This window comes from Balaenoptera acutorostrata, chromosome X (assembly GCF_949987535.1).
Source record: "Balaenoptera acutorostrata chromosome X, mBalAcu1.1, whole genome shotgun sequence".
NCBI lineage: Eukaryota > Metazoa > Chordata > Mammalia > Artiodactyla > Balaenopteridae > Balaenoptera > Balaenoptera acutorostrata.
This window is the reverse complement of record NC_080085.1, coordinates 108,322,121-108,348,068: the sequence shown is the minus strand read 5'-3', so window position 1 is coordinate 108,348,068 and position 25,948 is coordinate 108,322,121. Positions and strand designations below refer to the sequence as shown.

Below are 25,948 nucleotides of genomic sequence, written 5' to 3'. Positions count from 1 at the left end.
CACAACATCCCCACCAGCTGTTAGCACTGCCCAGAGGATACCACTTGAGAAAGGCTCACAAAAAATAGTACTCTCCACAAAAAGGAGTCTGGAGAGTTGCCACTCCTGCCTTTTCCATTGTTTTCCTGAAGAAAGGAAGAAAAAACTAGATAGTATTTAATGAGTACATTGGGCTGGTACACCAATCCTTTCACAGATATTAGGAAGCATGGGTCTCTTTCAACACAAGTTTTCAAACTGCTCTAGGATTGCATGATTCCTTAGGGAAATGAAATACCAAGGTGGTGAGTGTCATGCTGTCCTTCACTATTGTACTTCTGCCACCATCTAAGAAGATAGAGCCAGTGGACAGCTTTGGTATCAAGTAGATAATGTAGAGGAAGGAAAACTGGGCAAAGAATAGACAAAAGGGATTTGTGCCCTCAGAAAGAAAAGAATGGCTAGAAATCCTGGACAATATGAGATAGAGTGTGTTTAACAATCAGTTCTACTATGTGCACCAGTTTGGAAAAGGAAGACGGGACAATGTTCTGAGATAAAAATGAATAAGGGCACAAAAATATCCACACTATCCATGTCCCCTTAAATGTGTTAAATAGGATGGGCTCTTTCTTCAGCTGTATTTGGAAAGTTGAAAGTCACAGAATGTAAGATGTAGTTTTAGTGACCACTTTTGGTTAACTCCATCCATGCTAATAAGCAAATAAGTAATAGTAATTAATTAAGGAAGCCAGGAGTTATTTTCACTCTGGGACCAACGTTTGTAAAAGATTTGCAGAGGAGTTAATGGGAGTTATTTGCTTTTCAGTCACAGGTGCCAGCTTGGAAAAACTTGTCCTAGCTATTGATACATCCAAACACAGAGAAATATGCAAGCAAAATTTGATTAAAAAGTTGGCCCTCGGGGTCATTGCAAAGCTCCAAAGAAGGCAAGTTTGATGGCATCAGGAAAGATTAGTTCTAGGGACACCATAATCTCTGTCATAAAATATCACTTGCTGGGCCTGCTTCCAGAGTCCTTCCTCTTACAGAGCCTAACCTGAATAAGAGCTACAACAGTGGTTTGTGATATATAACTTAACACATCGAACAAGCTTTTGTGTCTGAATATATAAGAAAAAACCTTTAATGGAACCCATAGCACTGAAATCCTTGACATTCAGCAGTGTGATCTTCTCCAACTCCTACAAAGCAATTTTTGAAACATTGTTGAAAAACCAAAATTGTTATTTTCACAGTCTTTCCTGGCAGGAAAAAAAGGAGAGCAATCCTCAGGATAGGCTGGACGTCTTGTCCGCGTGCAGATTTGGTGCAAAATTCGAAACCTATGGTCATGTAGCCTCACATAGATTCTAGACCAAACGCCTTGACATCCATAATCCCTTTAAGCTCTCTCCTTTGGCATGTTTCTAAGACAAAAGCATGCAGTATCCTTGCCTACCTGTGACCACTGGTAAGAACCCATGTGACTTTTTTTCTTTCAGGTTGTACAGGAGGAGATCCCCATTCCTTCCAGCTTTGTGAGGCTGAGTTACCTAAGCAGCCGCACCCCCGGGTATAAAACCCTGCTACGGATCCTTTTAACACATTCAACCATTCCCGTGGGGATGATAAAAGTACACCTCACAGTAGCTGTGGAAGGGCGACTCACACAGAAGTGGTTTCCTGCTGCAATTAATCTTGTCTACACATTTGCTTGGAACAAGACCGACATCTATGGACAGAAGGTTTGGGGCCTGGCAGAGGCTTTGGGTATGTTGAAATAATTCTGTGTAAATAGCAGTGTTGTGTTCACAAAACAGAAAGTACTAGCTGCATATTAATTTGTATTTGGAATAATTATGGGTTTTCTTCTATTTGAGGGATCTAAGGCACTTTTTCATTTAAACACTCCCTTTGGGCCTGTTTAGAGTTCCCTTTTGACACATTTTTGCTTCAAAACGATTTTAGTTCCTCTTTCATGATGGCTGCATACCAGTGGAATCACACAGTATCTGACTTGTAACTGTCTCCAAAGCTGAATGTTGCCTTCTAACTGTGACCTTTGGTGTGGTGTTCTTCAGGCCATGTTTTCATATTTGACATTTAGACTGTCATTTCCACTTAGAAAATACAAAATTTTAACTTACAGGCATCTCCACGTGCTATCTTTTATGTCTAGATAGTTAGACTTCATTAACTTGTTACTGTGGTAGGTTAAATAAAAAATCATCCTGCCTTCCTAGTCCTTTTGACTTTAAAACCTAGAATCTTACAAATAGCAGGGACCTTAAGAGGTCCTTGGGGGTCTGTGGTCTTCAGATATTTCATTCCTTCAGACAAACGGCATTTTTTGAAAATGAGACTGAGACAGATTTGCCAACTTTTTATTTTTGTCAAGTAAGAATATTTTTTAAAGGAAAAAAAAAAGCCCCTACAATCTACTATTGCCTACCACTACCATAATTTCATCAAGGAGGAATACCTTAACATCAAAAAAAGGAATAGTCTGTCTTAAGAAATGATAGTAAACAATCTAATACTGATGCTGAGAGACAGACAGATAGGCAGACAGACACTGATGTCTTTATTTCTCTCAGTCTGTAGAAGACAGTGAAAACTTCCTAAGAGACCTGACAGGTCTTCGGAACCACAGTTGGGGGCCATTGACTCTTGTGCCTTCAGGCAGTAGCTCATGGAAACCACCCTTGGACAGATGAGAAGACTATTTTTAAAGTTCTCCAGAGGAGATCTTTTCATAGTCTCCCTTGGAAGTGTCTATCATGGTGCAATTCGCATATAACTGACCTATATTTCTTAGACTACAGTGTGTCAACTTCCTCTCTTTCTTTCCAGAGGGAAGCATAGGGAGGGAAAAAAAAAGACTGGTGACTCTTCTTTGCCCAAGAGACCCTCATATATTTAAATAATCAACTCATCTCTGTTGGCCTTTATTAGAATGCAAGGACCATGGAGTGGTTCACATTTCCTCAGTTAGTGAGGAATTATTGTAACGACACAGGGGAAAGTAAGGAAAGAACAAGAAAAGGCATCAGCAGCCTCAAAGGTGGGCCTCATCAAATTGCAGCCTGGCTCGGGATACATTGTAGTCCTAGAAGATCAGCATCTGCTCTATAAGCTGAGCAACAGCTCTAGTGGTCCCCTCTGCAGCAAGAGTCCACTGCTTCCCACCATGGTGACCCAGCCATACTGATGACGGAGCTCATCGCTTCTCCTGTTGTACTAACTACCCTCTTTTTCTCTCAGCTCTTACCAACTCCATGATCTGGTGTCTTGCTCTGTATCTTGCATTCAGATCTCTCTTACAATATTGGGTTTTGTCAGCCAATCACCATGCAGTAGAGAACATCCGAAGGCAGAGCTCTACCTTTAGGCTAACTGCCAATGAGGTCGCTGGCCAGCCTGTGGAGTTCTGCCCAATCCCTAGTCCAGTGAGTGTAGTGATGAAGAGAACAACTCTGGAGCCAGACTCCCTCCCTGAGTTCAAATCATCCCTTCTCTACTTACTAGCTATGCAACACTGGGTAAATTACTTAATCTCCAAATGCCACAGTTTTTCCATCTATTAAATGGGTATCATAAAGAGAATGTTACAGGTTATTATGCTATGAGGATTAAATGAGGTGAGTGAGTGCTGGTTGCTGGTACGGTTTTTTCAATTTTGCTACGGTCAGCATATTGGAATCACAAAGTATAAAGCATGGCACCTATGCAGGTGTTTGTTGCCTCAGCTTCTCTAATAAGGGAGCTGTGGGCTTAACAGGTAGGTACTGTGTTAATTATTCTCCATTTGCCCTCCCAGACGCGCGCGCGCGCACACACACACACACACACACACACACACACACACACACACACACAGTCTCTTCTGTGACCTTCTCTGTGCTTTGAAAGACTGGCTTCTATGGACCACAGTGACCGGACTCCTTTGCTCTCTGGCTTCCCTCTTGATTTGGTCATTGGATGGCACCATCAGGAGACAGCAGGGTGGAAGGAGACAGAGGTCAGGGTATTTATCCCTCTCCTGCTTCACTGCAGTTCCGGCAGTGACTACACTGGAAGATGGCAGCTCCTGTTGAGTAGCCCCTCCTCCAAATCCCCAAGCTCTCTCTGGTCTCCTGTATCACTCCCTCCCTCTCTGCAAGCCCAGACAGCTTCCCAGTGTTGCCAGTCCCTGGGTGGGTCACGACCCTTGTTGATTCCCTTCACCCTGCTCATGCCTCTTTAAATAGTCCCTTTATACAACTCTTTGCTGTGAACACTTCTGAGTGTGATATCTGACTCCTGCTGGGAGTCAAATATCACAGCCTGGCGGATGCCTACTCAAAGCCTCATATTCCCCTCTCCAGGATGTTATCCTAAAGCCTCTGCTTCACTAGAATAATCTAAAATTCCTCTAACTTTTCTCCATAGGGCTTTGTTTTCCAATTCTTCATGGCTTTCCTCAGAACCCTTGCCAAGTTGTGAGATTTGGGGGTTTTTTTGGTTTTATTTTTTTACTTTTTTCTTAAGTTGTGACATTTAGCAATTTACCCAGTACTCTGATGAAGAGCTGACCAAGACAGTGTCTAGCAGTCATTTCTTGATAGGGTTCACATAAATGCAACTCAGCCTGACTTTTTTTTTTTTAATTTATTTATTATTTTTTTTAAACATCTTTATTGAAGTATAATTGCTTCACAATGGTGTGTTAGTTTCTGCTTTATAACAAAGTGAGTCAGCTTCACATATACACACGTTCCCATATCTCCTCCCTCCCGCATCGCCCTCCCTCCCACCCTCCCCATCCCACCCCCCCAGGCGGTCACAAAGCACCGAGCTGATCTCCCTGTGTTATGTGGCTGCTTCCCACTAGCTATCTATTTTACATTTGGTAGTGTATATATGTCCATGACACTCTCTCACCCTGTCACATCTCACCCCTCCCCCTCCCCATATCCTCAAGTCCATTCTCTAGTAGGTCTCTGTCTTTATTCCCGTCTTGCCCCTAGGTTCTTCATGACCTTTTTTTTTTTCCTTAGATTCCATATATATGTGTTAGCATACTGTATTTGTTTTTCTCTTTCTTACTTACTTCACTCTGTATGACAGACTCTAACTCCATCCACCTCATTACAAATACCTCCATTTCATTTCTTTTTATGGCTGAGTAATATTCCATTGTATATATGTGCCACATCTTCTTTATCCATTCATCCGAGATGGACACTTAGGTTGCTTCCATGTCCTGGCTATTGTAAATAGAGCTGCAATGAACACTGTGGTACATGACTCTTTTTGAATTATGGTTTTCTCAGGGTATATGCCCAGTAGTGGGATTGCTGGGTCGTATGGTAGTTCTCTTTGTAGTTTTTAAAGGAACCTCCATACTGTTCTCCATAGTGGCTGTATCAATTTACATTGCCACCAACAGTGCAAGAGTGTTCCCTTTTCTCCACACCCTCTCCAGCATTTATTGTTTGTAGATTTTTTGATGATGGCCATTCTGACGGGTGTCAGATGATACCTCATTGTAGTTTTGATTTGCATTTCTCTAATGATTAATGATGTTGAGCATTCTTTCATGTGTCTGTTGGCCATCTGTATATCTTCTTTGGAGAAATGTCTATTTAGGTCTTCTGCCCATTTTTGGATTGGGTTGTTTGTTTTTTTGTTATTGAGCTGCATGATCAGCCTGACTTTTTAAAAAAAGTAATAGCTTTATTGAGATATAATTCACATACCATAAAGTTCACCCATTTAAAGTGTACCATTCAGTGGGTTTTAGTATTATCATAATGTTGTACAACCATCACCAACATCTAATTCCAGAACATTTTCATCATCACCCCACAAAGTAGCCCTATAGACACTAGCAGTCACTAGTCACTCCTCCCTCCCCTCCAGGCCCTGGCAACTACCAATCTTCTTTCAGTCTCTATGGATTTGCCTTTTCTGGATATTTCAGACAAATGCAATCATATAATATGTGGTCTTTTGTATCTGACTTCTTTCAGTTGACATAATGTTTCCAAAGTTCATCCATGTCATAGCAGGTGTCAGTCCTTCATTCCTTTTTATGACTGAATAATATTCCATTGCACAGATATACCACATTTCGTTTGTCCATTCATCAACTGGTGGACTTATGGGTTGTTTCCACCTTTTGGCTATTGTGAATAATGCTGCTATTAACATTTGCATACAAGTATTTGTCTGAATACCTGTTTTCAGTTCTTTAGGGAATATACCTAGGAGTAGAATTGTTGGGTCATATGGTAATTCTGTTTGACTTGTTGAAGAGTGGCCAAACTGTTTTCCACAGCGACTGCACTATCTTATCAATCTCACTTTATGCATAAAAATGTGTTATACATCTTCCTTTTAAATACTCCCAGTGCTGAAGATTCTAAAATTTTCCTCCTTGCTGTAGTTAAGCACTCTTAATGACTTAGTTTCTGATATGTCCATGGATGATTGAATAAACAACTAAAACACAAAGAAAAGCAAAGATGTTCTAGTATACACACCAGTGATGAAGGCTTCGTCTGTATTGTTTGCCTATGGATGTTGTTTTACTTCCTATTTCTACAGTTATGTTCCTGGTCAAAACTTGCTCCAGCATTCTGACTATAAACATGGCCTTAATTAAAATGCTGAAATATATATATTGTTGTTTCCTTTTTAAGGCTAGTAACAGTAATAAAAGCAAGAGACAATTGACCCACTCAGAAATATCCAAGGGAGAGGGAAAAAATGTTCCTCGTGGTGTTTTATGTGTGCTTAAGGGACATTTTTTTTTTAAGAGTAGAGAAAGAAAAATGGCAAGGATCCCAAGGAAAACAGCCAAAATAATTTCAGGTGTGGTACCTAAGATGGAATATGGATTATTTACCTTGTAGGAAGTGTTCCTGGTAACTTAATCATGGTTAAAGGGATTTTATTTACTACCTAGTCTCCATTTCCATCTCCACGGAGACTAAGGGAATTTTCTTGACAGTGGTAAAGCATTAGGATGAGTGGTAGAATGAAGATGGACAGTCTACTTCTCTGAAGATGGATTGTGAGTGCCTTAAGAATATAACAGACAATAAATAGTTCAGGTGATAAATGGATGGAGACAAAGGGATCAAGTATGTTACCATTGAATTCACACCTTAATAGATATGATTGAGTCTAAACAAAGAAGCAAACATTTAGTTGTACTCCTAGCCATATTTTATAATCACTTAACTGATGTGAGAAGAAACAGACTAAATTTTGCACCAGATATTAACAATGGTGCTATATATGACACTTCTCAGATTTGCTTCAAATTCAGAAATCCTAGTATAGGCTTTTGGTAGGTAGAATAATAGCCACCACCTCCCAAAGATGTAAATATATTATGTTACATGGCAAAAGATAATTAAGGTTACAAATGGGGTTAGGGATGCCAATCAGCTGACCTTGAGATGGAATGATTATCCTGGATTGTCCGGGTGGGCCCACTGTCATCACAAGGGCCCTTAAAAGTGGAAGAGGAAGGCAGAGGGGAGGTCAGAGTTAGAGGATAATATAGCTATAGAAGAAAGGCACAGCAAGATGCAGTTTTGCTGGCTTTGAGGATAAAAGAAGGGAGCCAAGGACCAAGGAATGTGGGTGGCCTCTAGAAGCTGGAAAAGGCAAGGAAATGGATTCTCCCTTGGAGCCTCCAGAAGGAACTCATCCCACTGACCCCTTGATTTTAGCTCAGTGAAACCCTTTTCAGATTTCTGACCTCCTTAACTATAAGATGATAAATCTGTCTTGTTCGAAGCCTTTAAGTTTGTCATAGTTTGTTACAGCAGCAATAGGAAACAAACCTTGACCACTATTCTTACAGCCCCAGTCATAGCTAGGATTTTGATTAAAACCCTGGCTTGAAAGGTCTCCCACTCTTCTCCCTTCCCATGCCAGTTAAATATGAACCTCTCCCACCCGTTTCTGGGTGATGGAGAAAGAGATCAGATTTAAACAAGCTGAATTTGAAATGATGGTGAATATCTAAGTTGAAATGCCCACTTTTAGTGTGAAATGTGGGACTCTTGTTTCTCCCATGGCTCAGCTGTGGGAAATTGGTGTGATCTCTAAGGGCTAGAGTGTCACAAAAGAAGAATAGATTGTTGAGAGACAGGCAAAATGAGAAAAGGAGTACTTGAGATCCTAGGGTATCCCACCAGTTTTTACAATGACACAGATTTTGCAACTAGAGGGATAATACCAGAGTGAATAAATTACCAACAGAGGTTGTGTGAACTACTTCCTTGGAGAAGTATCAATGGCAGCTGATAAGATTGATTAATCCAAGTACAATATTGATCAAGTGGAAGAAGAATAAAATCTCCCTCAGGGTTGCGATACAAAAACCACAATCACTAGTTCATCCGGCTTAAAGATTTTGTTGTCTGATACACAGGCAAGACTCCCCTGCTAAAAACTCCACGTGAGCATTTGAAATAATTTGGCCTTAGTACTTTATTCTCTGGCTCTAAATAAGGTATGATGTCTGGAAATCATTGTATATTATTTAGTTTCTTTCCCAACTCTGCTGCTTGCAAAACAGTGTTAAAAAAAAAATCATTTTTAAGTTCACAGTGCTGTTAAAATTCTAGAGACGGCTTATTTAATTTGACAAACTGGCTTGTTCAGGGGCTCTGATCTGCATCCATTATATGAATTTTGTCAAAATAATTCCCTATGTCCGCCTGTGTCCGCATACCTTATCAATATATAATAATGCATTCTGCCTGGTCTTCATTTTAATTAAATTAAACTGCAGTGGTTTGGAGTCCTGGAAGTGCAGGAAATCAGCCATCCGCCTTTAGTAGCACTGCTATAAACAATTCTATTTTTCTTCAAGGTTATTGGCAACAACAACTGCATAATTATTTAGTACAGTAGTTTGGCAAGAAAGAGTGGTGTTTCAGGGAGAACTAGACTTCCTAAAGGTTCACGATGCAACGGAGTCTGTCTAAATTGTGTTAGAGAGAAACAGGGGAACAGTAATGGTAATAGGTGCTAAGCTAAGTTTGCTTTGTGCACACAAAACATCCCCAAGAACGACGCTTTAGTGTTCATAAATTTCCCTTCAGGAAAACCTAAGCAGGCTGGGCAGCCACAAAAATAGCATCCACTGAATATTTCGATAATAAATGGGTAGTGCTTTACAATTTACAAAGTTCTTTCACATACATTTTCTCATTTTAATCCTTATAACATTCCTGCCTGATAGGTATGGCACGATGAATATGAGCTTCATGTTACAGAGCGGGAAACTGAGGTTCAGAAAGAACAAGTGACTTGACGAAAGACCTTTCCAGAGCAGGGATTCAAACTCGGGTCTCCCAGTCCTGAGTTCTGCATGCCTTTTCCTGCTGCCTGTCTTCACTAAAGGGACCAACCCACTTTACTGAGTACCCAATTCAACGCCCCAGTGGCTTTCTGTCAAAGAAGCTAGCAGAGATAATAATCTTTCATCATTTCTCTCCACTCATGAATTCGTAATCATTAACTGAGAGCAGGGCTGTTTTATCCATTCAGCTTTATAGGCACAGCACCAAGGATATGAGTTTTTCAAGGACCTACAAAAATCTTCACAACCTGAAAAATAAATTTATTGGCACCAAAATGTGCAAAGAAAACCAGGAATCAACATTAATAAATCATTTAAATAAATGTCTGCAAAATGGAGCATTATGTCAGCTTGTCAACTCCAACTCAATTTTCACACTTACACATGAAATGTGTTTAATGTTGGATATGGGTTGTGGGTTGTATCCATTTTAATATTTCTGATAAAATGTGAGATCGGCCCTCCAAAGAGTACCTAGAGCTTACCAGGGTTTTTAAATGGCCCTTGATTGACACTCTGGTAAGCAAGTGGTCTGTGCCCATTTCAAACTGCTGGTCACACCCAGTATTAGATTGTGAAATCCATTTGGTGAGTCAATCAATATTTTTTAATGGAATAAAATGGAATGGAATGGAATAGAACATAAGTGAATAGAATAGAATAGAATAGAATAGAATAGAATAGAATAGAATAGAATAGAATAGATCAGAATGTAAAACTATGAAGAGAGTATGGTTTTGGAAAACTTTCTTTCTCTTATACATGTGTGTATGTGTGTGTATCTTTACATGTGTGTTGGGTCACAATTAAATGACTTTCAGGCATAAGAATTTGAAAGCCATTGGCAAGGTAATATAGTCAAGAGACAGAAAAATTAAATGATTTACCAAACCATATGGTTTATTTTCCAAGTCAGCATTTATGACTGTTCTTGCCTCCCAGTCCCCTCTACCAACCCATCTCAGGGCATTATGGCGATATCTCTTCAAGATTAGGTGACCATATATATAATTTGTCATTCAAACCAAGATACTCTTGAGAGTGAAAGAGGATGCTGTTAACAATAGCATAACTGGATACTGTTTTGGGCCAACCAGGATACATGGTGCTTCTACTTCAAGGTTATCCCTAGCTTCCAATCCTTATACCTTAAATTCAGAGCAAATAAAAGGTTATTTATTTAAAGCACTTCTGAATCATGGGTCTTTCCCTTAATAGCTGTGATCTAGCATAGAGGTAAAAAGCACTTGCTAAGAAGTGACTGGGTTTGAGCTCTGGTTCTGCCATTTACTACTAGTCAGATGACCTTGGACTAGTCACTTCACCTCTCTGAGTCTATTATCTCATCTATCAAATGGGAGTAAGTATATCTTCCTCATGAGCTTGCGTGAGTCTTCAAATTAGGTAATATACACAAAAATGTATTTAACTGTTAGGTGTTATGCAAATGTAAGGTGATATTATTTTAAGGAGGCCATGGATGAAAGTTCCAAAAGGCAGGTAACACTTCAGGGTATGGCCTCTCTGACATGACGAATTATCCTGCCCTGTGTAATATCCACTGTATCTTCAGTGCTTAGCAAATCACCTGCCTGGCACATAGAACTGCTCAGCGAAGGTTTGCTGAGTCATTAAATAACCAGCACCTTTCTTTCCATTGCAATATTGCATCCCCTTTAATCAATCACATTGTTTCAAAGGATAACTAGTCCATTTTCAAGGTGAATCTATTTCCTAAACCCCCTCCCAAAGAAAAATGCCTAAATACTGCTAGAAGATAGTAACCTTTTGTTTTCTTTCGTACTGGGTGAGGGGCGGGGGAGCGGGGAAGGGGAAGGGGTTGTTCTTCATTTGTTTTTGATGCACTGCCCAGACACTGACTGTCTAGCCACCCTGACCTTCTTTCAATCTCCCAAAGATATGAAACCTCAAAGCCTTGCCCACATGCCACGCTCTCTGCCTAGAATGTTCTTCCCTGTTCTTCATGAGGTGAACCCCTTCTACATGAAGAGGCTTTCCCTTGTCTTCCCATTCCAACTTAAATTCCCTTGTTACACTGTCTCATAATACGCTGTACTTTCCCACCATAGCAGTTATCATGATTTGTGTGTGTGCGTGTTGTCTTGTTTCATATTTGTTCCTCCCACTAGAATGTGAGCAACGTGAGCTCCACCGGGGGGAGTGCTGTCTTGTTCCGTCTTGTTCGTTCTCACATCCCCAGTGCCTGACAACAGGAGGTACTCATTAAATATCGTGAATTTGTTCACCCTGCCTTCTGTGGTACACAGGTCATCTGGGTTCCGGGTTCGCTTTTATGCAGCTAGGCTCGGACAAAGCAGCCCGAAAAAAAAAAAATTAATAAGGTAAGTTGTCAGTGTACAGGACCTCTTGGCCGAAGCGCTCTGTGGCCACCTCACTCCTGGGTGCTTTTTACCTTTTCTACCTGTATTTTCTCTTCATTCAACTACTGTGTCGCTTTTAGCACTATGATGTTTAAACTGGTAGGGTTATTTTTGTAAACTGGTAAGGTGCAGATCCTAAGTAAAATATTACCAAATCAAATCCAGTGACCCATTAAAAAGATAATACATCATAACCAAGTACCGTAGAGTGTATTTTAGGACCTCAAAGATGGTTCAGCGTTAGGAAATGTATTGCTATAATTTACCACCTCAATAGATTAAAGGAGAAAACTATGTGAATATCTCCATAAGTACTGAAAAGGCACTTGGTAAAAATTCATCACCTGATTCTGACACTCTTAGTAAGCCAGGAATAATAGATAAACAAAGCATTTCAGGCCACTGGGCAGTGTGTCAAATTGAGGAGTCTCTGGGGTTATCCTATCCTATGAGAAATCACTAGAGAATAGGAGAAAGTAGAAGTCATTCTGGGAGCAGGTACCCGTTCTCAGTAGATAACATTTTATCTGTAGTTTTTGTCTATTGTGGCCTTGGCCTTCATTTGGTTTGTTAGGCCTCTCGTCTTTTATTGTTGTTGTTTTATGTTAATCTACTATTTTAAAAGAATGGGAAATATTTCTTGTTCTATTTAATGATTTCTTTTCGATAAGAAGGTTTCGATCTTGTTGTTACCTGTTAAATGTGATGAAATTATTTTTAGATGTTCCTTGAGTTCATGAAGGTAACATAAATTTCTCACACTGACTATCAGACTACTTTTAATTATATATTGCCTTCATAAATGCAACCATTATGAATTCTGAAGCCTTAGCCTGAAGCTGTTGAAAATCATCTGCTTAATCTTGTCATATTTTGCACATCAGCTTCATTGCATGGCATCTTTACCTTGGCTATTTAATGTCCGTCTCCTATCGCAGCCCTTATAGGTGAATGTCACAGTCACTAAATCGGGTGTCAGGAGCACTGTGGCCCTCCGCCTTCTTGCAGTCCCCGCATCACACTAATGCTGCCGCTCTGATAAGTAGAGTGCAATCCAGTTACTATTTTTCTAATGTCAAATGGCTTTGGGGGAGCAAGCTGCAGTCTTTCTTTATAAGCCAGTAGAATAAAGTCTTCTTTATAAGCCAGTGTTGTTGCAAGATGACTAACAGTGAAGTCAGGTGCAAATCCTGTGACCAGAGAACGGCGTCCTCTACAAAAGTAGCAAGGCTATCTTGACAATCAGTGACTCTTGGTTAAGGAACATCCCATTAATATCTCTGTGTCAAGGTGAGGGAGAGAATATGGGAAGACAGAAATCCAGACGGAATTAAGGGTGTCACAAGAGAGGCAGTCACATGGTTCCGAGAAAGTATTCTGCCATATTAATGGCTCTTTCTCAAATGCCTTCCCAATATGTACACACCAGCATGGGACCACTGTACCAGCCCCTGGGAAGTATAGCCTGGGACCCCCTCCTTCCCCACCTATCTTCACTCACTGCCAGACTGGTCTATCCTCCATAGCGTCTCTGAAATGCTGATGAATAATTATTCTTTCCTTCCTATTACACTGTTCTTCCCAGGCCCCACTCCAGAATGCCGGAGGCCGAATCCTTTGCCTACACCATGCTGTGTTGATGATCAGATGTGATAGGCACCAGGCCACCTGGGAAGTGGTAGTGGGTCCACTCTGCTTATTTAACTGAGACCCAGCTGTCACAGTACCAGGCAGAGTGTAATGTCGGGGCTCAGCCTGTTCAGTGCCAGCCCCTGAGTAGCCCTTTTATCCCCCATATTTAATTATATGAAAAAGAGTAGGCGTTCAGTGCATTACAGTCTGCTTCCGTGAGAGGAAGTCTAGGATTGGTTGCTACTGTATTTGCCAGTTCCTCGTGCATTTGGAGAGCAGCTCAACTCCGTGGGGTGAAACGTCTGCCTTCTCATGCACCGACTGCAAGTTCCAGGATTCTGTTAAAGCGGCTGCTGTCAGGAAGAAACCTTGCCTTGTTACTCTGAGCAAGGAGCCACGTACAAAAATACCCCGACACACAGCCATTCTCATTAAAGTCAGTTGGAATTTTGGACAAGTCTTAAGTATAAATCATAACTTTATTAGCTCATAGAGCTTTCTCAGGAGAAAGTAAATCTAATAAAAATTAGAGGGAACTTATTAAGTGGCCGCCTTGTTGCTATTTGCTATGACTAGGGGAAAAAATAATATAATTGTGGGGTTTGCAGCCAGTGCACTTTTTTGTTGTGGGCTAGAGAGCAATCCAGACATGAGGAGGTGAAGAGGATGTCTCATTACCATTGCACTGAGGATACTTTATATAAGCATTTCCTGCCACAGAGGTGGGAGGATCTTTGTTCCTGAGAGGGAAAAAGCAGGCTCCAAACCACCATCAGAGGTCACCAGGGCACACTGCTTATTTGCAAAACTGCACAATCACCTTCCGGAGAAGAGATTCTAGGGGAGCACATCAGGCTTAAAATGTATAAGAGGCAGATCCTGACAATAGCAGGGAAGGAGATGTGGCTTTAAGGGAACTTGTAATCATTATCGTTGTGATGATTTATTAATCAAGACTTTTAAGTGTTGGCAAGAGAAGCAGAAACTGTGTTATTCTTCACACCAACATGGCCCTAAGTGTGCTTTCTCACCCCCTGATTTTTCCAACATGAGATACAGTGCTCTCTTTGGCTTTTGGGTTTGATTCCCCAACTTGAACTGATCAAATACAATCTTGAAAGAATGCACTTTAGAATCATAGCGTGAAATGCTAAAGGGGGACTATAAGAATTATCTAGTACAGCAGTCTTTGATCTGAGACCTTTATTTAGATTGCAGGAGATCAGTGAACCCCCTAGAATTATATAAAAAATTTTGTGTGCATATGCGTTTTTCTAGGAGGAAGATCCATAACTTTTATCACATTCATAACAAAAGGTTCCCTGACCCAAAAGGGTCTAAGAACCACCAATTCTAGTCCATCCTCTCCCCCCCTCCTTTGTTACCAATGAAGAACAGACTCCCAGAGATGGAGAATAACGTGCCTGCAACCACACAGCTAGTTAATGGCAGACCCAAGAATTGAAGTCTTTTCTGACTCTAGGTCTGAAACCAGTTATTTCCACTATACCAGAGTTGTTTTAGCAAAGCACTGGGGACATGATAAGATATCAAGGAGATTGTAGACAGCGATGATTTGTGCCACACGTGTAACCTGAACTAGATTACCTTTGAGATCCTCTTCACCACTGAAATTCTGTGTTTCTGTCCATCTTAATAGAGAACAGCATTGAACCAGATGATCCCAAACTAATTTCCCTTTAGAAATCATTTCCACTGTATGATTAGTCTTTCCTGCTCCCTATTGATCTCCCTTGCTAATAGTGCTTGGTTAGGGCTAATACTAAAATGAGTTTGTATTCCAAGAGTCTTCACCAGCTGATGGCAGGGTAGAAGGGCATCCCCATCAGGACCAGCTACATAATTTGCAGGGCCCAGTGTTAAATGAAAATACCCAGCCTCTTGTTAAAAATGTATTAAGGATTTCAAGACAGTGACAGGAGAACATTAAACCAAGTATGGGGCCCTTCTAAGCATGGGCCCCTGTGTGACTGCGTTAAGTCACACACCCGTGAAGATGGCCCTGATCCCTATTAAAGCTTTGATGGAGGGGGAACAAAGAGAAGTCAGCCTGTGGTTTAAAATTGGCCACAGATGACCCCCAAAGGTAACGAGTTGTATATTCACAATCATAAGGACTTTTTGGCTTATCTGTGCATGTGCTTGCACACACACATACACATGCACACATAAATCAGTTGGACTAAAATTACCATCTTTTCTCTTCACCTAATGCCCAAATCCAAAACTAGTCTGCTTGAATTTTTCCTCTTAGGACCTATTGTGCTGGCATTGTTTAAGCACACATTTTCATTACCAGTTTTCATAACCAGATGACAAAAAAAGAAATGAGTTCTCCAGGGGCATCTGAAGAGTCAGGTAGAGGCAGGTACTCGAAAGCAATGGCACATGACCAGCTAGGGATATTTTAAGCTGCCAGAAAGGGGGAAAAGCAGCTTTGGGGTATGCAGTGTAATGAGCCAATACTCTCAGGCTTAGAACATTATGAGGACACAAAGCATTTTAAATTCAAGAATCAGAACTCTGGGGTTCCAACAGGTAAGCAGATTTACCAACTGAGAAAATGGTTGGGACTTGGTATGCTTGAGTTCTACATATTTCAGTGGAGCAGAGGCACCCAAGTTATCACATTCTGCACTTCCCATTTTAGCGGCATACAGGGGTTCCCAGTTTAATGCACGACATCCGTGCTTCATAAGGGTTGGAGCCAAATGTTGGGTGATGTACCATTGGTTAGAAACCAAAGTCTAACATGCACAAAGTGGAATTTACACTCACAGTGCTTGTAGCACTCTAAGCAAACTCAGACTTCTTGGCAAACTAAAGGCCAGTTAGCATGGGAGAAAATATAAATGGGCGAATCGATTTTTATTAGTCTCATGTGTAGTCAGTTGTTGTATAAGTGACCCAGTACTCCAAAGCCAGCTTCCTAAGTGCATTTTGCACTCCAGAGAGATCAGAAAACAACTTTCCCTGCACTTCTACTACAAAGGTAAAGAAAGAAATTGTATCACCACAGCTTAAGCCTTCAGGGAGCTTATTTCTTCAGTTTTACAACACAGCCTTTTACCCAAAAGCCCATACTAAAGCTTGATGTCCAAAACATATGGTGCATACCTAATGACAGCCTCAGTGAGTCACTCATTCATATATTTATCCAATATGCACTGACTGGTCACTTTTGGATGCCCGATGCTATGCTAGGTGAAAAGTATTTGTGGTCAAATTTCAACCCAAATCAGAATTCAATAGCAAATGTGTTATCCAGAGGCTTACCAACCAGTGCAAAAATGAAGCAAATCTTTTTAAATGTTCTAATGTGTTATTAACTCTTTGTTTGCAGTGTCTGTGGGATATGAATATGAAATGTGCCCCGACTTTATTCTCTGGGAAAAAAGGACAGTTATCTTACAAGGTTTCGAGATGGATGCTTCTAACCTAGGAGGCTGGTCATTGAATAAGCATCATATTTTGAATCCTCAAAGTGGTAAGCACATTTTTTGATATTTATTAATACTATTTTCCTAATGCTATATACATATATATGTAATACTTATTGCAGAAAATTTGGAAAAGTACAAGGAAAAAAGTACTTTTAAGTCCACCACCTAGAGATGACCACATTATATTTCTTTTCAAATGGATCTGATTTCAAATTAGTGCTAGTAGAGTGAGACCTCTTCACAAAGTTATATGAAACTGGGTTTTAAGAATTATCTGTCGGGGCTTCCCTGGTGGCACAGTGGTTAAGAATCCGCCTGCCAATGAACGTGACATGGGTTCGAGCCCTGGTCTGGGAAGATTCCACATGCCGCGGAGCAACTAAGCCCGTGCACCACAACTACTGAGCCTGCGCTCTAGAGCCCGCGAGCCACAACTACTGAAGCCCGCGCGCCTAGAGCCTGTGCTCCGCAACAAGAGAAGCCACCGCAATGAGCAGCCCATGCACCGCAACGAAGCGTAGCCCCCGCTCGCCGCAACTAGAGAAAGCCCGCACACAGCAACAAAGACCCACTGCAGCCAAAAATAAATACATTTATTTTTTATTTTTTATTTTTTTTAAATTTATTTATTTATTTATTTATTTTTGGCTGTGTTGGGTCTTCGTTTCTGTGCGAGGGCTTTCTCTAGTTGTGGCAAGTGGGGGCCTCTCTTCATCGCGGTGCGCGGGCCTCTCACTATCGCGGCCTCTCTTGTTGCGGAGCACAGGCTCCAGACGCGCAAGCTCAGTAGTTGTGGCTCACGGGCTTACTTGCTCCGCGGCATGTGGGATCTTCCCAGACCAGGGCTCGAACCCGTGTCCCCTGCATTGGCAGGCAGATTCTCAACCACTGCGCCACCAGGGAAGCCCCAATACATTTATTTTTAAAAAATCATCTGTCATTACTGTGCTATCCCAAGTGATTAACCAGTTTATCTAACATTGTAACCAACTTCTAAAAATTGGAATAATAATTGCCATATTTCATATGATCTAAGACACCGATTATAAGTACACCACTATTTTATGGAAAATGCTGTCAATTAAACAATGACACACATTGATTGCAAGATACATACTTATTCCAGAGATGTGAAAATAGGAAGCAAAATGTGCATCTTAGAATTAATGAATCATCTAAGTGATACAGTTTTCAAAGAGTTTTAGTGAACTCTGTCCCAGTTTAAACACAACAACCCTGCAGTGTGGCCTTAACCCCATTAAAAAATCAAGACTCCGAAGCTGAGTCACGTTACTTTCCCCTAGGGCTCACGGTAAGTGGCCAAGAGCTGTCCGTGTGCTCTTTCTCTACGCCAGTTTTTTATCCACATAAATGTCAGTATATGCAGTAAGAAGCTAGGGGTAGAGTAAAGGGACAGTAATGGGTAATAGAGAAAAAGCGGTAAGAGGAACACAGGGGAAGAAGAGAAAGAATCTGGGAAAAGAGTACAGCTCTGGACTCCGCTTAGTTTTAAGCCTCCTAAGTCCTGGACTTAGGAAAGAGGGAAAAGCAGTGAGAATCAGGACACATCTTCAACCTTTGCCTTCTTTGTACCACTTTTCCTGCTGTCACCTTCTCCTAGTTTGTAATTTAAATGTTAAATAAATCAGGAGAGGAGACCAGAGGTGGCCCTTAAGTCCACGCTTCTCTCAGACAAACTGATTTTGCTACCCTGGTTATAAATGCTTCATCCAAGTCACTTCACCTCCTTTTGCTGGGAAACCAATCGTTGGTGTTTCCATCCAGCGTCATTTGAACATCTACTGGTAAGTTTTCACTGTGAAATCATATTCCTTTTCATCTAAAGAGGCAGATTCTGACCAACCTTTAGTAGAATGTGTACTTTGGGTTATTTCTCCAGGACTGGGGAAATGAATGTATATATGAGGCAGCTACACCCTCCCATCCAGCTGCCCTTGTATCCCTCTTACCTTTGTGAAATAGCTGGCTAAGGCCGGGTTATCTTGTAAGGCCATGAACTGACCAAGGCTAAGAGATCCGTTTTATAACCACACCTATGGTCTTATTCATTTGCACCGTAGTTAAATCAACCAATCCAACCAGCCACACAGGCTGGGAAATTTTGATCAGCAAAGCTAACCAAGTTTGCTTCAACCACAGAATGAGACCACCTACCAGAGTCCCAGTGTGGGCCCTGAAGATGGAGTCCATTGCTATATGCCCTTGTTATACCTCCTTCCCCCCATTCAAGGAAGATCCTAAATTCCACTTCCAACTGTTTGTTTTTTTTAAGAGCAAAGATTCAGGCACGGATATAAAATGTCAACTTTTTTTCTGTTGTCAAAAGGAGAATCACAGTTGTAAAAGTATAAAAACGAAAGGGCAGATGCCACTTATTAAATTATTAGGTTTTTTGTTTTGATTTGAAAGAGTTTGACATTTTAAGCAGCCATTTCTTTTCCACTCACTTTTATTGGCTTGTGTGGATTGTCTCTTTCAAATGCCTGTCATTGACATTAAACACAAAGTGGAAATGACCTCAGTCCAGCCAGCCCCCAGCTGTGTGCTCCCAGTCCTATATTCTCTTACCGTTTGCTTCACCCAGGTTTAAAAATTCAGAACAGAGGGGAGCCATTCAGAAAGTTGGCTTTAGGGGCCCCCCTGATTTCCACAGATGTGTCCTTTTCACCCCTAATTCACCAGTAATTGGTTTTTACGTAATAGGTACCAAGTCATTTCTGGGAATCTTTTTAACAGCTTTACTGAAGTATAACTTATACACCACAAAATTTACCCATTTTAAGTGTACACTTCAATGATATGTAGTAAATGGTAGAGTTGTGCAACCATCACCACCACAGAGTTTTAGATTTTTTTTTTTTTTTTTTTATGACTGTGTTGGGTCTTCGTTTCTGTGCAAGGGCTTTCTCTAGTTGCGGCAAGCGGGGGCCACTCTTCATCGCGTTGTGCGGGCCTCTCACTATCGCGGTCTCTCTTGTTGCGGAGCACAGGCTCCAGACGCGCAGGCTCAGTAATTGTGGCTCACGGGCCTAGTTTCTCCGTGGCATGTGGGATCTTCCCAGACCAGGGCTCGAACCTGTGTCCCCTGCATTGGCAGGCGGATTCTCAACCACTGTGCCACCAGGGAAACCCTAGAATATTTTTATCACCCCAAAAGATCCTTTGTACTCACCCCAACCCCACTAAATCTACTTTCTGTCTCTTTCTGAGAATTTTATTCTGAGAAAGAAACCTTACTTAAGATAGATTTTTTTAAAGGAAGATTTGTTCATTTTATCATCTCATTTGTAGGCACATTGTATTTCTAACCAAGAACTGGTCACACTTGCCAGGAAACAGATCTGAAGGCAGCTCTGCCAGTGCCTTTCAGCCTGCCCTTGGACACGAACACCTCTCTTGGGACATTTTCAGAATCTAAATCCCACCCATAAATGCAGTTTTAGAAGCAGGAATGATAAGTGTGAAGGAGCAGCTTTGAGAGGACCAATTAGAAAGCAATGCTCTTTCCCCCTCAGGTCAGACAGTCTTTTCTGACTGATTAAGGCCAGAGCCTAACTCTTTAGGCACCCCGCTTTTTTGATCTGAGACAGATAGCAGATTAGAAACAAGAATCTATCTTCCCCCAATTTCCTCTCGCTGGTTAAAAAGACACCTGTAATTAGATTGGATGTCTGCTGCCATTCAATTCTGCAGTTTTTCTTTGGCTCCAAAATCATTATGCAGCAGGTAGTTTCTAGTAGGCAGTGTTTTCAGACTATTTGTCATTTCAGTTGCAGCAATTGTATTTACCTGACAATTAACCATTGGTTGTGGAGCATTGTTTCCAAATATTATGCCTGATATATCGAGATGGTTCCTGCTTTCACTGTGAGATTAAAAAAAAAACTAGGAACTTGTGTTTTTCAATACTATTCCTTCAAAATACATCTTCTTAGTGATTACAGAGAGTACATATTTATTCTTTTAAGATAAATCAGTTCTTTAAAATTATGCCAGTTGAGTGTTTAAAATTATTAGAAAAAACAATCCAGGATTCTAATTAGGTATTGTCATCTGTCTGAAATCGATAAAGAATTTCCTTTAACTTAGCCTCCAAGATAGGCCAGTAGTTTGTCGGCAAATGGTTTTAGTGGGAGGACAAGTAAATTTCCATTGATCACGTTGGCATATCTCCCAGTTTGTGTTTATATCCTCTCAGTCAAGTCCTAAGAGAAATATGTATTGGGTCCCATGTTGTTCATAAGCCTGAAAAATGGTTTCTTCTTTGAAATCAGCATAAAGCACCACCCACTGGCTCCCAAGGGGAATTTTTATTTCAAACTTATTTATAAGCTTCAAAAGAAGTTCTGAGCAAGGTAGCAGGAAGATATGAGTAGTGTGTTTAAAAGTATGCTTAACTTACTGTACAACAGACTTGACTTTTTGGCAGAGAAAAGGAAAACTTGGGGGAGAAAATGTGCTGTAGGGCTCCAGCCGGTGGGGTTTCTTTGTTGACTGTAAACAAGACACCCAATCCTTAGCAGGAAGTTGGCCTTCATATAAATAATGTGTGTAGTCTCAGGATCATTTGATTCTGTTTTCAAAATGAGCGTGTGTGGCAGAATAAACTGGAAAGGAGGCAGCAGTAATTGATCAAGATTTCCAGGAACATAAACAAAATATTTTCAAAGCAACCTTTTGCAGAAGAATTGGTGTTAAATCATTGTTGCTAGATGGTATGCCCCGGTTCTATGTAATGGAAGGTTAAACAGATTCTTGAAACAACAAAAACACCCTTCAAAATGATCTATCTTTCCAGGGCAATACAAAAGGGGTTTGCCCATTTTTGTTTTGATTGCTTCAGCTTTAAACAGGAATGGTAATTTCAGTACACGGGCACTTTAGTACCTTGCATGAAAGCAAGACATCAATTGTTGAGATGTAATCAGAAAGTACATTGCCTTATGTTTTATTTCCTTTAATCATTCTTCTTTGATGGAGTGCTGGGCTTTCTAATAGAAAAGAGGAGTTTTAGAATTGCAGGCTTAGAAGAATGGTTTAGAATAGCCATCTTAGTTTTTAAATTGCCAGGAGCCTGGTAATAACATGTCATTTTGACGGTAATTGTTAACTATACCATTATATTGATATAAAAAAAATGGAGATCTATCTGTGAAAATAGATTTTAATAGCAAATCTGCTATTTCCAAGCCCATAATTGGAAATATTTTTGAATGATATACCCTGTAGTGCATTGCTGAAATACTGACATGCTAAACAGTTGGTTTTCTCATTTATTAAAGAACATATCATAGTCTCATTGGTAGGATATTCAGTGAGTGATCATCAGGAGATTTCTTTTCAATGATGTTGTGCAACTGTCATGCCAGTTCTCATTCACTTTCTCCCAATTCATTTAAATTGCAGTATTGGTCACATTGCAATGAAGTGTTTTTTGAGAAATGAAATTCCATCCTATTAATCTAACTTAATTAACTATTCTAAATCTTAAGAAATTTCTTTACTGCCTAATAAAGTTATTAATAAAATAAATAAGAAAGTAGTGAGCCTCAAGATATCTATCTCATGGTTCTACAATAAAAGACCAATTTGTTGGGGCATAAGCTCATAGCTGCTCCTGCAGATCATATGTTGAAAAAATAGCCAGAAATCACCTTGGGAGGGAAAGTAAAATTACTTTAGATTTGAAATCCAAAGGCTATATGAGTATGGGATTTCTGTTTCCTGGAAGGCTCCTTCCAGGTTCATATTTGGTGCCATGGTTTTGTGCATGTTTTACCCTCTTATCTATTTTTGCCGGCAACGTTTCTATTTCAGAGTGATCAGTAGTTTCTATTGTAGGACTGTGGGACTAAAAGTTGGAAGAAAACTGAGGGAGACATTTCAGGAAATGTTTAGGGAGAGTAACAGGTAGTCCGAGGAGATAGATAGCAGGGGTCATGGGAGAAAAAATAAGACTGGACAGGATAACTGCATTCATTCATTTGCTGTCAGTTACTTCAGCCTGACACATTGGCATGCCTTCTCACCACATGGCTTTGTTTTTTTTTTTTTTTACCTGTCCTGGCTCATTCTGGGCAGACTTGAGCTATTTAGCACAGCAGTACTTGTTCCTTGGGTTTTCTGCCCAGGCTCAGCAGGTTTTCAAAATCATTGGAATTTGGACAAGGAAACTATAAGAGACTCAAAGCCTGTTTTCAACATTTACTGAGCACTTATAACAACTTGGCCACAGGGATGGGCACTGAAACGCAGGAAGGAGTAAGACAGAGGGTGTGCCTTCAAGGAGCTCATGTTCTAATGGGGAAGATAGAGAAGTAATGAAAACTGTATCATACATGTGGCAAGTGTTATAATAGAGCTATGGAAAACTGCACATACAGGGGAGCAAGTAACTAATTCTGGCTGGATAGAGCATTGGGGAAGAACTGAGCTGAGCTTTGGAGGATAGGTAAGAGTTTCCCAAGCAAACAAGATGAGGAAGGCATTCAGGATAGAGGGAGTAGCAAAGTACAAAAGCAGAGAGGAAGGACTTCCCTGGTGGTCCAGCGGTTAAGAATCTACCTTCCAGTGCAGGGGACGCGGGATCGATCCCTGGTCGAGGAACTAAGATCCCACATGCTGCACAGCAACTAGAGAGAAGCCCACGTGCCACAGCGAAGACCCGACACAGCCATAAATAAATAAATAAATAAATATATTTTTTTAAAAAGCAGAGAGGAATGGAAGCATGTGAAAATACTTGTAAATAGTTTGCTGTAGCTGAAGCTCAGGATACACATGAGAGGGCGATGAGACAGAAGGCTGAAGAAGGAGGCAAGAGCCAAATCATGAAGGACTTTGTATTCCTTAATAATAAGGAATGGATCCCTTACTCCACAGAGGATATGGAACTATTAAAAGGTTTTAAGCCACAGATTGAAACAATCTCTATGGCAGGAGTGTGGACAGTGGTTTGGAGATGGGTATGCACGGAGACCAGGAGACCAAGAACTTAAGACAAACTGAACGAAAGCAGTCGTGGTAGGAACGGAGACCATGAAACTGGTTCAACATATTTTAGGAGATAGACTCAATGGGGGTTTAGTAATTAATTAGGTTTAGAGAGTGGGGAAAAGAAGAGCCACAGTGGTGCCCACATTCCCAACTTAGGTAAATACACGCCTGGTGATACCACTTGGAAGATCAGTAGGGAGCACAGGAGGAGGAGCAGGGTTTGGTAGGGGAGTGCAGAAAAATAATGAGTTCAGTTTTCAATTTGTTGAGTTTGAGGTACCTGTGAGGCATCCAAGTAAAGAGACCTACTAGGAAATTGCATGTCAGGTGAAAACTCTAGACAGGAGAAAGTTTCAGCATAGAGAGATGGGAGTTAAAGCCGTGAGAATGGATGAGATTGCCCAAAGAAAATGACTGCAAAGTATTTTCCAGCATTCTCATAAGTCAGTATCTCTATTTCCTGCACTGATGATAGTGAGATATGGTCCAAAAGAGTGGAAAATTCAAGTCCTTTTCTTATATCTTTGAAGTGCATTCTAGCAATATGATTTCTTTTCTTTTCACAGAAGTAGATTACCTTCCTGATTGTGTTTTGCTAAGGTTAATATTAAAATTGACTGATACTCCCTTTTCAGGAACCCGTTGCATAGTGCGGGTGGTTTGAAGTCAGACAGGTGTGCGCCAGGCATCAGAAGAAAGCCAGCCAGAGATGAAAAATCAGCCACGGATGATTCACAGAGCCCAAAGTGAACAGGAGATCATTAAAAGTTAGTCATTAAATGCTTCATTGAGGCATTTAGAATCAACATTAAAGGGACTGGGTATATTACTCCATTTCACAGATGGGCAAACTGAGGCAAAGTGTTATGCTGCCGTTTGTTGTAGCTGTGCAGTTAAATAAAACCTGGGGCAATGTGCTTCACTCTCAACTTCTTTTATAGCAGGCCAACGCTCCTTCCTGCTTTGAACAATGAGAAATTAAAATATCGCTGAGAATATTGTGTGGTAATTTTTTTAATTCTTTTTTTTTTCCCTTGGATCTAGGAATCATACATAAAGGGAATGGAGAAAATATGTTCATTTCCCAGCAGCCTCCAGTCATATCAACCATAATGGGTAATGGACACCAACGGAGTGTTGCCTGCACCAACTGCAATGGCCCTGCCCACAACAACAAACTCTTTGCTCCTGTCGCCTTAGCTTCTGGCCCTGATGGTAGTGTGTATGTTGGTGACTTCAATTTTGTAAGGCGAATATTTCCCTCGGGAAACTCCGTTAGTATTTTGGAATTAAGGTAAGTCTCCTCTAATCTCTATGTTTGCTTAGTGGATAAGGAAAAAGCAAGAATGAGAAAACAGGAAGAGACAAGGCATTGCCAGAAGGAGCAGAAAATGCAGTTGCCCATATTGTAGTACTGAGCCAAGATGCAGGAATAGGGACAAAGACATAGGTCCCCATGGCTACTTGTACTTGAAGAAACCTTTGAGCACTGCTTTGGAGAACAAGGAAGTGTTGACATCCCTGTATGTGTGGCCTTCCCTGGGTGCATTCCTGTCACTGACGTGGATCTCAGTACTTCTGAGTGCTCAGGTAAGTCACTCAACCCCTGCTCTGGCCACTGTGAAGACTGATCAGAAATATCTAGTATTCATTCTAGCAGGTAGAGGTGTTGTCAAATCCAAAAGGCTAAATTTTCTAAGTTCCCCAGGTCCAGGCTTTTGAAGTGGTCAGTTCATCAAAAGGGAAATGGCCGTCTGTGTTTGTGTGGCATTTTGAGGAAGGATTACTTTTTTATCCTTAAAAGCTCTAATCCATTGGAAAAAATGATTAAAGCATTCATCTTTAGGCTTTCTCCCTCTGTTTTAGGAATTTTCTTGAGAGTACAAAGTATTTTGGCACCTTTTGAAAGGAATTCATACCTTTTGGTATTTCATATTTTGAAGTTACACAAAGATAGCAGGTAAATAGACCATGGCTTAATCAGCTTTATTTCTCCCTTTCTAAGGATATAAGACACAAATATATGTCCCCTGGAGTCCTAGAAAAGGAAAACATCCTCTCTCATCCCAGTAGAGATAAAC

The 25,948-nt window shown here is 40.7% G+C and overlaps 1 protein-coding gene across 1 annotated transcript in view; it reads left to right on the top strand.

Annotated features, from left to right (window-relative positions):
* Positions 1-25,948, top strand: part of TENM1 (teneurin transmembrane protein 1) — a 352,331-nt gene that overhangs the window by 214,681 nt on the left and 111,702 nt on the right. Inside the window, exons 15-17 of the mRNA XM_057538278.1 lie at positions 1,485-1,752; positions 16,751-16,894; positions 24,912-25,161. Of these exons, the coding sequence (XP_057394261.1) occupies positions 1,485-1,752; positions 16,751-16,894; positions 24,912-25,161 (662 nt within the window). The remainder of the gene's footprint in view (positions 1-1,484; positions 1,753-16,750; positions 16,895-24,911; positions 25,162-25,948) is intronic.